Source organism: Crotalus tigris, unplaced genomic scaffold (genome assembly GCF_016545835.1).
Source record: "Crotalus tigris isolate CLP2741 ecotype Arizona unplaced genomic scaffold, ASM1654583v1 scf7180000024437.13266115, whole genome shotgun sequence".
Lineage (NCBI taxonomy): Eukaryota > Metazoa > Chordata > Lepidosauria > Squamata > Viperidae > Crotalus > Crotalus tigris.
In genome coordinates, this window is record NW_024100606.1 from 4938507 (window position 1) to 4950875 (window position 12369).

The 12369-nt window shown below is 35.8% G+C and overlaps 1 protein-coding gene across 15 annotated transcripts in view; it reads left to right on the plus strand.

The window, feature by feature from the left end:
- The first annotated feature begins 908 nt into the window (after positions 1-908).
- Positions 909-12369, plus strand: part of CDKL2 (cyclin dependent kinase like 2) — a 107891-nt gene continuing 96430 nt past the window's right edge. For 8 of the 15 annotated variants that reach the window (XR_005555226.1, XR_005555228.1, XR_005555227.1 and 5 more), the window contains exons 1-7: positions 916-1283; positions 4183-4350; positions 6098-6292; positions 7124-7302; positions 8795-8907; positions 9059-9198; positions 11506-11594. Coding sequence is in view for 12 of the 15 variants with exons in the window: in XM_039331775.1 (XP_039187709.1) it covers positions 4183-4350; positions 6098-6292; positions 7124-7302; positions 8795-8907; positions 9059-9198; positions 11506-11594 (884 nt within the window). In the remaining 3 variants the exon portion in view is untranslated. Of the gene's footprint in view, positions 1362-4159; positions 4351-6097; positions 6293-7123; positions 7303-8794; positions 8908-9058; positions 9199-11505; positions 11595-12369 lie in introns of all 15 variants that reach the window. The other 7 variants (XM_039331772.1, XM_039331771.1, XM_039331768.1 and 4 more) reach the window with 7 other exon arrangements.

Here is a 12369-nt window from a genome sequence, read left to right on the forward strand (position 1 = left end):
GTTTTATACAGGTATTCCTGGCTTACTTAGGGAGGTTCATGAACTGGGAATGAGTTCAGACCTATTTAGGAAGACTGGGGATGTCAGTACCACATGATGGTTCAGTGGGAATACACAAGAGAGGATAAGAGTGCCTCAAGGCAGGGGCTCATTCCCCCAGAGTGAATTGCCATGTCAAGGTGGATTGCATCTGAACTGCACAAATTTTGCTTTAACCTCTTGTAATTTATATAGTTGTTTTGGGGACTTTAATCTATTAAAAGGGAGCATATTGGGGAAATGGAAATCGTTGTTTTCCAACTGCCAGCTGTAACCCTCTGGCTTTGGCACCAAAAGGAAGGAATTGTTTTCTCACTTCAAATGAGATCAGAAGATTTTGCATTAAAGATGATTGGGGATGAATAACTTTTGGATATTTAATTCAAGATATAGTGGGTGGTTTCTACCCTCAGGAACAGTGAGATTCCCCATTTAAATTCCCAGAGCCCCACTTCTATTTTAATACTTCATTTTGGGGGAACAGCAGCCTTGGGAGAAATGGCGCACTGTTAAAAAAAAACTTCTGCTCCAAGAGGAAAAAGGCGATAGTGCCACAGTCGGAAGATGCTTGGGGCTATTGCGATCCTGCGTTCCTTGGAGTCTCTGAGGCTTTCATCGCTAAAAAAATGTGCAGCATCCTGTAAACCTCTGGCAACCCCCCCCCCACTTGTCCCAGCCCAAGTTTTGCGCAGCCATATCCTACCATTTTCTCTACCGAGAAGTAAAAAGGATAGGGAAGAGAGAAGCAGGCAAGGTATTTCTTGCCATTCACCGCGAAGCCTGAGTTTTGTTACGCATCGCTGGCTATTTTTTTTCCCCCTCAAGCCTAGGGGCGCCTTTTTCTGACTCATCTACTCTCCAAGCATTTGCTTCTGTATTGGATAAACATCTTTCAACCATAGTATTGACTGCATATTTGCAACCGAGTGAAGAGCATAAGAAGACCAGGATCTTCACTGATACCTCTTTCGCCAAAGGCTGGAATTGCCCCTCCCTTCCTGGCGGCGTGCATCGGCCACTGCTCCTAGTATGTGTTTTGAAAGAGCAAGCTGACTGTTGCTATTGGTTACTGCCTGGGCCTTTGCGTTCCATTCTCGCAACCGCGGCTAAGCTCGCGTTGTGCGGATCCCTCACACCTTCCCCTAGGTTTGTGGCTCCCCAAGAAGCCTTGCAGCTGAGAAGTGTGTGATGGTGGTAGGCACGGGCAAGCTTCGCCAGGGAACTTTGCAAGCGGAACAGGACCGGTGAGTTGCGTCTACTGCTGCAGGTGCAAATAACTTCGGGATCAGAAATACTGTAGTGCAATCTGGATTTTATTTTCAGTAAGTGTTACTGTTTTGCCAGGAGGAAGAAGGCTTTGGGACAGCGCTCTAACAAGCTTATAGTAAGATTTATGATGCGGGGCCTCTCGACAGCGTACTCGGATTGCTCATTGACCTTCCTATCCTTGAGACCATAGTACTGCCAGAGAGAAGGCGACCCGGATAATGATTCCGGAAGAGCGGGGTGGAGACTAGTGAGATGGAGTGATGATCATGGAGGAATTTATACCGCTCCCCACTTTAAATACCTACGTGAAAACATGGGATGAGATCCTTTGAGTTTGGTAGCTTGGTTAGGTGATTGCGGCTCTGCAGTGTCTCAGGTCAAAAATGGAATGTCCCCCTGAGGTGGGGGGGGGATCAGTATCGTACAGTATTACGTGGGGTGGCGAGTATAGGGGGAACCAAGTAACCAAGATGGCATGTGATTTCAACAGTAGCTTTGATGTTTTGGAAGTCCTAAGGCCGGTCCTAAGGCCGGTGTTTTAGTCCTCCTATTGATGACTCAAGATAGGAACTGACTTTTTTTATTTTTTAAACTAGAGGCTAGTTTGTCAGTTTGGTCTTGTATGTTGTGTATCTTCTAAACCTATTATAGTAGGTTTATACAGGCACTATAATGTGCTTCCAGATAGTTTAATTTTACATATGCATGTATTGAACTATTAGTTCTTCTTCAGTTTTCCTCATCAGCTGCAGTTGGATATGTGTGGGGGAAGGGGGGAAGTTAAAACCAGCAAAATGGGGCGTGCATCATAACACTCAGCCTGACACCTCCTTGGTATGTATGCCATTTCATGCATGCTTCAAATAGGCAAATCCCACATTGCAGCACTCCATCTTGCTGATTTTGACTCTCCTCCCTTTCTGAATTCCACTATCCAGAACCCTAATTGAAAGGAACATTTTTTATATATAGCCTTTCCAAATAGTGATCATAGTAGTGAACCATGGCTTGAGTCGATTTGATTAATCTGGCTAAAAAACAAAGAAACTGAGCTTTAGCCCTTCATAGGCATGACAACTGGCTGGGTGATAGGGCCAATCTCTCTTACCCCCACTCACAACTCAGGGTATTGTTATGGAAAAATAGGAGGAAGAAGGAGTATTAGGTATGTTGGCCCTCTTGAATTATTTATTAAAAAATAGGTGGGATAAAAAAATCTAAACCAAAGATACATATTTTGTTGCTGTATAATGCTTATTTTATATGGCAACTGAGATTTTATTAAGGGAGACAATAAGAGAGACTTCCTTCTCATGAAAAATCTACTAAAACTATACTTTTGCAATCCATTCAAGATTGGTTAAAAAAAAAAGACACATTACTAGATTTTTTTGAACTCCATGTTGCTGAAGTTCTAACTTTTCTCTCTTTATTTTATTATAGATGACTGTAAATTGATACTCAGTTTTTATTTTTTTTATTTGAAGTGCCTTTGAAATGACATACTTTTAAATATATGTAAAACAAAATTATTTCTGAAGCAGCTGCTGCCCTATGAGAGGACAGTCAGGCTAAAGCAGAATTGCTGAGTGACAAAAAAGGATCTTGGACGGATTCACACATTTTCATCCCAGTGTTTACTTATATCTTCGTTAGCTTTGTGGTATATATGAAGCATACTTTGCTTTTTCCCCTCTAATAGTATGATTTGATGATGAATTTGCAAACTATCATCTATCTGTTCCTAATTTTTTCATTGTAAATTCTCTTCAGCATTTTTAATTATAAATATTGAATATAAATCAAAATATGACATAATATTCACACTGTGAACACATTGTAAAACTAATGAAGCTGAACCAAATAAAGTCAGTGGAACATTTTAATTTGTTCCATTTATTTCATTATGTTCAGATCAGCCTATTGAAGTGGACAAGGTTGAAACAAATATTTTTCCCCCTTCAGTAGGGAGCTTAAAACATATTTCAATTCTAATTTAGTTCATTAAATGTTCAATACCTATTGGCAAGTGTCTATAATTACATCATTATGTTTTCCTCAATACTCATCCCTTGAGTATTTCCCATTTTTTTTTCTTGCAAAGTGAAGATTAGTGATATGTGTTATTGTATGTTTTTTAAATCAACTTTATTTAAGCAAGGAGGTATATTTGTGTTTCTAATGGCTTTTAAAACAATTACTTTCCTTATTACACACTAAACATAAAAGTTTGAGTTCTAGCTGATAATGTTACTTTCTTTTTTAAATATAATTTTATTAAATAAGACTTTTTTAAAATAAGCACAATACACAATACAAATTTTGAAAGAGAAAAATAAGGGAAATAATAAGTGGGAAAAAAGTGTAAGGAAAAAAAGAGAAAAGGGAAAGAAAAGAAAAGAAAAAATTGTAAAGAAGTTGTTTCCGGTCTTCTTTAATAGCAATTACAGGTATGTTTATATTTCATTGTAACAGTGAAGTTGTGATCGTCTATTCTAAAATTGTCTTATTTCTCAGCAGCACCTACTTCTTCATCCAAACCAAGCAACAGGTCACAAAATACAATTTCAAATTTGCAATCCTCATTCTTTGGTATCTTTTAGAATTTTTATATTTTAACCTTTGGCTTTTCCCCATGTCCTTTTCTTGTAAGGATATAATGCACTCTGTGAAGCCATCATGATGAGAAATTTGCTTTGATTGTTGATTAGAAGGTAATATATATCTTGATCCATAATGAAAAGCTGAAATATTATGTGCAAAAGAATGAATTATTGGTACTGGAACATATACAGTCTATTGCTTATACACGTATATTGACTAATATACACTGAGTATTGTATGCTTACAGGCTACTCATTTGTTTAAATTCAGATGGAAAAATATGAGATCCTTGGACTTGTGGGAGAAGGAAGTTATGGAACGGTGATGAAATGCAGAAACAAGGAGAATGGCAGAGTTGTTGCCATCAAAAAATTTTTGGAAAGTGAAGATGATAAAATGGTTAAAAAAATTGCCCTGAGAGAAATAAAATTTCTCAAGGTAAGATAATGGCTGATAAGTTCATATTTCTAAATCTGTAGTGACTTTTCATCTAAATCAATGTATATAACCTTGTAGATCTTTTTATCTTTGCTATAATGTCATTCTTTATGTTTATTAAAAATTAAAAATACAGGAGAAGGCAGAGGTAAAATAACATCAAAAGGATGTGTGCAAATACAATTACTTTTGTTTAATTTTAGACTGATTTCATATATTTGTCTGATTTCCATTGGCTAGATTCCCAGAACAAAAAAGCCATAAAAGTTTATTAACCATAATTGTTATAACCAAAATCCAAACTATGTGATGATTAATATGTAGTTTGAATTGGGCTCCAGCATGTTAAATATTAAACAAAAGGTATACAGAAAACTGTTTTAGAGAAAAGGAGATCATCAGTATTACTGGAGGGAATTGCAAGCATAACAGTAAGAATGACCAAGTAAGGAAGAACTTATTAATAGAAAATACACCATTTGTTCAACTAAAAGCCATACATTTTAAAAAGCTGGGTTTTGTTTGATCTTTAGATATGCTTTTGTTGCTGTAGAGTTATTAGATAGTGAGAAAAAAGATTGTAATTTCTCTTTTACTATATTTATTAAACAATATCATTGTATAATACCAAACTATAGATTTCAAGATACAGAATTAGAATAGAATAGAATATAGAATAGAATAATAACTTTATTGTCACTTTGAATGTACACTAATCGACATACATTAAAATGAAATTTCATTGCATACAACTCTTAAAGTATTACCACTTCTGATATATACTACAAAAATATGACAAAAATAAATAAATAAATACAGATCTGCTAGAAATACTTCGAAACCTCCTCCCAGAGGGAGCAACAGAAACAGACAGTAAAGTGGGTGTATGGGGTCTCTAACAATGCTTTGAGTGCTTATAAGCAGCATCCTGAATACCAGGGAGCGAGCTTCCTATGATCTTCTCGGCTGTCCTTACCATTGTCTGTATGGATTTTCTATCTGAGGCACTGCTGCCACCAAACCAGACAGTGATGCAGTTTGTTAAAATGCTTTCAATCATGCCTCTGTAAAAAGTGGCCAGGACAGAAGGAGAGAGATGTGCTCTCCTCATCCGATGCAGGAAATACAGATGCTGGTTTGGTTCTAGTGTTTAGAGAAATCTAATATTTAGAAAAAGAAATCGTTTTTACAAAATATATTATTTTATATCACTTTATCTTATTGTCATGGCCTAATAGAAATAGGGCATAGAATTAAAGCAGTATTTAACTTTGTTCTGTCAATTAGATTTTGCTGAATAAATAAATGGAGTAAATTTCTACCTTTAGGGAATTATCTCTGAAAAAAATAGCGTACTATAGTTGTAATGGATTGCTGAGTTAAATTATTTATACAGTGATAGGGAAAAGAGATTGTGTAAATACTGAGACTGTAATATAATACTTTGTGAATATTAATAATCATTAGTACTATTACCTAGTAAACATGCATAAAACAGTATTTGGAAGTATTTGTATGATTTACTTAATCATATAAAAGGTGCCGGAACTCACACACGTCATACAACCCGCCTTGTCTACCCTACAAGATTCCATCCCAAAAAGATGCCGGAACTCTGTTCTTGGCGTTCTATGAGAAAAAAAGCCCTACATATACATATTCTTCAAGAGGCAATTATTGTGAATATTTTCACGCACTATACTGCCATCTCTTGTAGTTTTATGACGCACTTTTTGTCTCCTGATAGCAATTAAGGCATGAGAACTTGGTGAACTTGCTGGAAGTCTGTAAGAAGAAAAAACGATGGTATCTGGTGTTTGAATTTGTAGATCACACAATCCTTGATGATCTTGAGATGTTTCCCAATGGCTTGGATTATAACAGAGTTCAAAAATACTTATTTCAAATTATAAAAGGGGTAGGATTTTGTCATAGTCATAATGTAAGTAAATTCCTGCACTCTATTTTCTTGTTAGGATTTTTGAGAGATACCAGTCTGATATTTCAGAATAAATCTACATTTGTAAGGATTTAAAATATTCTGATACTGTATTTTCATGTTTCTTTCATACAGCTAGGAAACTATATGCTGTCTAATGAAAAACAAACTACCTTCTTTGATTTCTATTCTTTTTTGTGGAAGTGACATGTTTGCTTCATGTTTTCCCTCATTAGTTGGTGATGTAATAGTTGCTTCAGGGTTAGTATGCAAACCTATTCTTTCAAAGGCAAGAATAGATTATTATGCTTGTCTGAATATTTTCTGAACATTCTGCATGTTTATCACTTGAATGCTCATATAAAATGAGTAAATGTACATGTTCTCCCTTTGAGATAGCACAATATTTCACAGTTGAGTGAATAGTGAGACAGTTCTTTAACAGACATTTCTCTTCGTGTATTTGAAAATCCTATTAAGATTTCTGATTTTTTGGAAAGTGTTACATTGTACATATATGGATTGGGATAGATACTCTGAAAGGGTCTATTATTTGGGATAGGGTTGATATTTTGTTGTAATTTTTTTTTACTTCTAGAAAAATATTCTTTCTTTACAATACAATTAATTGTGTGGAGATACAACATCACAGACCATTGTGATTGAGTTTTTGCGATACAATTTCTCACATAATATTCCATTTGACAAATAAAGAGAATGTGAAGCAGGCTGTCCTCTTTATGTCAGTCTAAAGAACCTAGATGTTTTCTATGGAAGAATTTCCATGATGGGTTTATAATGACTTTGCTAACATAGATATGCATTCTTTTTAAGATCATACATAGGGATATTAAACCTGAGAACATATTGGTCTCCTGTTCGGGAATTATCAAACTCTGTGATTTTGGATTTGCTCGAACTCTGGCAGCTCCTGGTGAAGTTTACACAGATTATGTGGCAACACGGTGGTATCGAGCACCTGAGCTATTAATAGGTGATATCAAATATGGCAAGTAAGGAAATTTAGAATTCAATGTTAAAATATTATTAGATTTTTTAAAAATATTTTTTTTATTTTATTCAGAACAAACTTAAAATGCAAAATAGAAAACTCAATAAAATCCAAGAAGACATTTTAAAAAAACACAAAACAGAACGTTAAAAAGGGTGTATCAAAAAACCCAACACATTATAAACATATTATCCTCTTTAGTTGAATACTGATTAATATATTACTACAATTAGTTCCCGCCCCTTACAAAACAGGCCCTCCCAAAATTCTTAAATTACTAAATTTATTAGCAACTTGTTGAACTGTCTTCTATATATTATATTAGTGACAAAGTAGTTAGCAGGAAAAACAATAATAGTAAAACAGAACAAAATTAAAGTTTCAAATCTTTCTGTTAACAAACTGTTATTGTAATCCACTCGTAGAAAATTTACCACAGCATTTTAACTATCCAGGATCATCCCAAAAATTATAAATAGATCGTCGGTCAAAAATCCATGTTTGTTTCCTAATATCCTTTCTTGTCAATTGTTGTTTAATTAAATGTAGAAAATTCAGTCTCCAGAATATGTCTATCTTCGAGTCAGAGTGTAAGCAAAGGTAATTACTAGTTAATTGTAATAAATCCATCCAGCCTCCTTCTGTCTTTGTAGAGGAAAGGAATTTGTCTCCCTCTCTTCCAGCTGTGGTCGTAATGTTGGAGAAGTATACAGACTTAGACTTCTGAACAACAAATGAAATCCATTTCTATGGTTCTTCAGCTGTGAGACTCTCTCTTTGATCTGGAATTAGATCAAAGTCCTTTTGTGCATCTTTATCCAAAGATAAAGCTTCAGGTTATAACATTCTTTGAAGAATCATTAAAGTTTAATCAAGTTTATGTAAGAGAAAAGTAGCTATAAGCTGCATGTTTTCCCACCCTTCTTTCTTAGATCTCAAACACTGTTCAGACATTTTAATTGGTGGAACTTAAATCAGGGAACAAAGAATAAAAAAAATATTTTTCTCTATATTTCAATCCAAAATTATAAGAAAAATTCAATAAAAATAAACTTCAGATATTTTGCAAATTCAAAAAATACTGTGGCATTTAATGTCTCTTCACCATCTCCACAAACATTGCTGTGCTTTCCATACAGAAGGGACAGAAGTTATCTAGAACAACATATATCAGAAAGAAAAGAGAAAAAGCAATTAGAGTCCAGCAAGGGGTTGAAATAAATCAGCATTCAATTGCTGATCAATTTTTAAATGAAAAACAAAATAAAATAATAAAGTCAAAATGAAAGTTAAAATTCTGGCATGCTTAGAAAATGAAACTGCTTGACAGGAAGATGGATATGCCTAGGGACTTTACAATCATTTCTAGAGGGAATTGGAATGTTCAAGACCCCCTTTCCCACTGGGTCACTATTGTCCAAAAGTCATCTTGGGTCACTCTTAAGTGCTCCAATTTAAAACCAGGGAACAGCATAAGTATGTTTTATTTGCAGGGCTGTTGATGTTTGGGCCATTGGCTGCCTGGTAACTGAAATGCTTACAGGAGAGCCCCTTTTCCCTGGAGACTCTGATATTGACCAGTTATACCATATTATGAAAAGTCTAGGTAAGAATGCATCTTGTCTTTTTGTCTATGCTTTTTATCTATCTGTATGTCTGCCTGTCTCTGTCTCTCTGTCTGTCTAGCTAGTTAGCTAACTATTCATTTTTTTTGCAAGGTTATACTTATTATTGATACAAGCAATTATTAATTTTAGGTAACTTAATTCCAAAGCACCAGGAGTTATTTTACAAAAATCCTCTCTTTGCTGGAGTGAGATTGCCTGAAATCAAAGAGTTAGAACCTCTTGAAAAACGATACTCAAAACTCTCCATTGCAGTCATAGAATTTGCAAAGGTAATTTTGAGGTTTCTTATCTTTCTGTCTGTTAGCAGAATCATGACTTTGGGAATCTTTAAGTTTCTTTGAAATTGAATATTGATTGAAAAATCAACATTTCAGTATTGGTGATCTTTTCCTAAATTCACTTGGCTGCTTTAGAAACTGTTTCTAGCTATCTTGGTATGTATATACATGCCCTCCTATTTTGCTTTTCAGGAAAAAAAAGCAAAATGAAGAATTGGTATATGTATGTATGTATGTATGTATGTACATGAAAACAACTTATCAGCCATTATGTAACCTTGAGAAATTTTATTTTTCTCAGGGCAATTTTTTTAACCATTTTATCATCTTCACTTTCCAAAGAAACCAGATGTGTAGTCTTCAGCTTAGCGACCGTTCAGAATTATGACAGACCCCTCGAAAGTACTTATGACTCAGTTTCAAAGTTAGGGCTGCTGCAGTGTTCTTACAGTCATTTGTCCTTATAACCAAATACAGGGATGCTGCATCACCCTCCCCAGCCTGGCCTATCTCTTCCCCCATATCTCTCTAAACAGGTTCCTGCTGGCCTTGGATCTGTTTCATCTCACCAGGCCTAGAGCCCACCCACCATCGATTGTGCCACTTTGCACCTCAGTAACTCTGCTTGGCTCCATTCCAGAAGTGGCCATTATGAAACACAACCTAGTTGCTCCTCCTAGTGGTTTCCCTCCCAGAGAGGAAGCTCTCTCTCTCTCTCTCTCTCTCTCTCTCTCTCTCTCTCTCTCTCTCTCTCTCTCTCTCTCTCTCTCTCTCTCTCTCTCTCTCTCTCTGCTGAGCAGCCCCATTTTCTTTTGAACTGCTAGTCCCTTGGACAGCGAGGCCCCACAACAGAGAGGGAACTCCCTCATCATCAACCATTATCCCTGGCAACTGCAGACAGATAGGGCTTGGGGCCTGAGTGGTGGAGATGGGGGACTAAGCCCAATCTTGTCAGTGGGGGAATGAGCAAAGACTGGGGTTAGCACTGCTATGTTATGAAAAGCCATCAGTAGGACAGAAGCTACCAATAGGACAGTTTGATTGCTGTTGCCGTGTGTGAGGAAAGGCTTGAATTGAAATGACTTTAATGGCTGCTCCATTCCTGGAATCTGCCTGCTTTCTGCCTTCCTGTCTCTGCCTTTCCCTTCCAGAGTGAGGCTGGGCTGGGACAGACATTCTGGGCTGGGACAGACATTCTAGGACAGACTGGGTTTCTTTCCCAGTCTCCTTGCATTTGTACTGTACTTCAGCATCCTGTCCAACTCACACAAGTTCTGTGCTGGCCCTTCCCTGCATCCCCACAGCACTTCATGCTGGGACATTTGCTTAATGACCTATGCATTCATTTAGTGACTACTATTGGTATGGTTAATATTTGGAGTTTTTGAAGAAACAGTCTCATTTAACAACTGCCATGTAACCTTAATGGGCAGACTCCGTTATAGTTGTAAGTTGAGGACTCCCTGTACACATTTAGAGAAAAACATATGTCTATTTTCTTTTTTAAAAAATATGCTAGTGTGCATTCTAAAGACTTTATAGAAGACTTGTGCAACCTATTCAGTATCAGTTTCTTGGTTCAAATGACAGCTTAAAAATTTTGGATTATCTTGAAACAATTGAGCTATAATGTCTTTGCCTCCTGTTCTTTGGGTATTTGATTGCTCACTTATTTTTTTAGATTATATTTTTATCCCATTTTTATTATTTTGTTGGGTGGCGAACATACCTAATGTTCCTTTCTCCTCCCATTTCCCCCATAACAGTCCTGTGAGGTGGGTTGGGTTGAAGGAAGAATGACTGACCCAAAGTCATCCACCCAGCTTTCCTGCCTCAAGTGGGACTAGAAGTTTCTCAGTTTTTGTACTGTTTCCGATATCAATTTTATATTTTTAGATGTGATGTTCTAATTTCAGATATAGAAATTCTTATTGGCAATAGTGTGATTAGGTTGGTGTGATTACCCTTTGAATATAATCTGTAAAATGTTAGATTGCTTTACTTCATTTAACTACAAAAGTACAAAAAGCTAGTTTAGACTTAAAAGTTTGGAATGCTCAATGGAATGTTTGACATTTTAGCTTCTGACATTGCTCTCCTCCTATTTCCAGTGTATTGTATATCTTTTTTTTTTAAAAAAAGAATCCATTATCTGATATATAATATGAAAGGGATTTCATAAAATCCAGGCTATATTCTTCTTAAGTATGTAGACTACATGTATTTGTTCAATAGAGCTTGGATCATTTTATTTGATTCTATTGTGTTTAACAAGATAAAGTTTTAATCTTACTTCAGCAATGTCTGCAAACTAATCCAGAAAAGAGGCCATCTTGTAATGAACTGCTACAGTGCAACCTCTTTAACAAAGATGGGTTTGCTGAAAGGTGAGTCTTCTGATTTTATCAAAATACCTGTTAAAAAGAAAGAAGAGTGAGATATTCTCCTTTCAGCATATACAAAGATGGAACTAGATATTGGTGACTTCTGGAGCTGCAAAAGAGTTGCAGTGTCAGTAAGTGAAAATCATGGATGGGAATAATGACACTCTTTACCTGTTTACTCTTTTTCTGTTGCTACGTTCTAATGTCAGAAAATTGATGACAGATTTGGTCTGAGAGTACAACTGGGAGAACAAATTGGCATAGGACATGATCTGACTCAGCTAATTCTTCATTGCAGAAGAATTTTACTTCTTCTCACTTCCTGTATCAAATGTAAAGTAGTTGCTCCTTGTTTGCTATCAAATGTTTAGTGCCAGTTCTATATAACTAACCAGAATAACCAGAATTTCTTTTAACAGGAAGTGAACTTTATAAATGATGCTTAATTCATATTAGACACTGCCCCATCTCACAACTATTTAGCTCACATAGACTGTTTATGAACAATTGAACAATATAAACTCAGTGTTCAGATAACAGTAGTTTCTCTGTACAGAGAAGATTTTTTTTAATGTTCTTGTCGATTTCTTGGAATGTACTTTTAGTGGAAATCTATACGTGAAAATCTTTGTTGCTCGTGAGTTTATAACTAGTATTAATTAAAAAATAAATGGATATTGGGGAAGAGTGAAAAAGACATGATATTTAAATCCATATAGGTAGATAGTCCTTAAGATATAGCCATAATGTAACTTGCCTTTTACAGTCACATGTCATG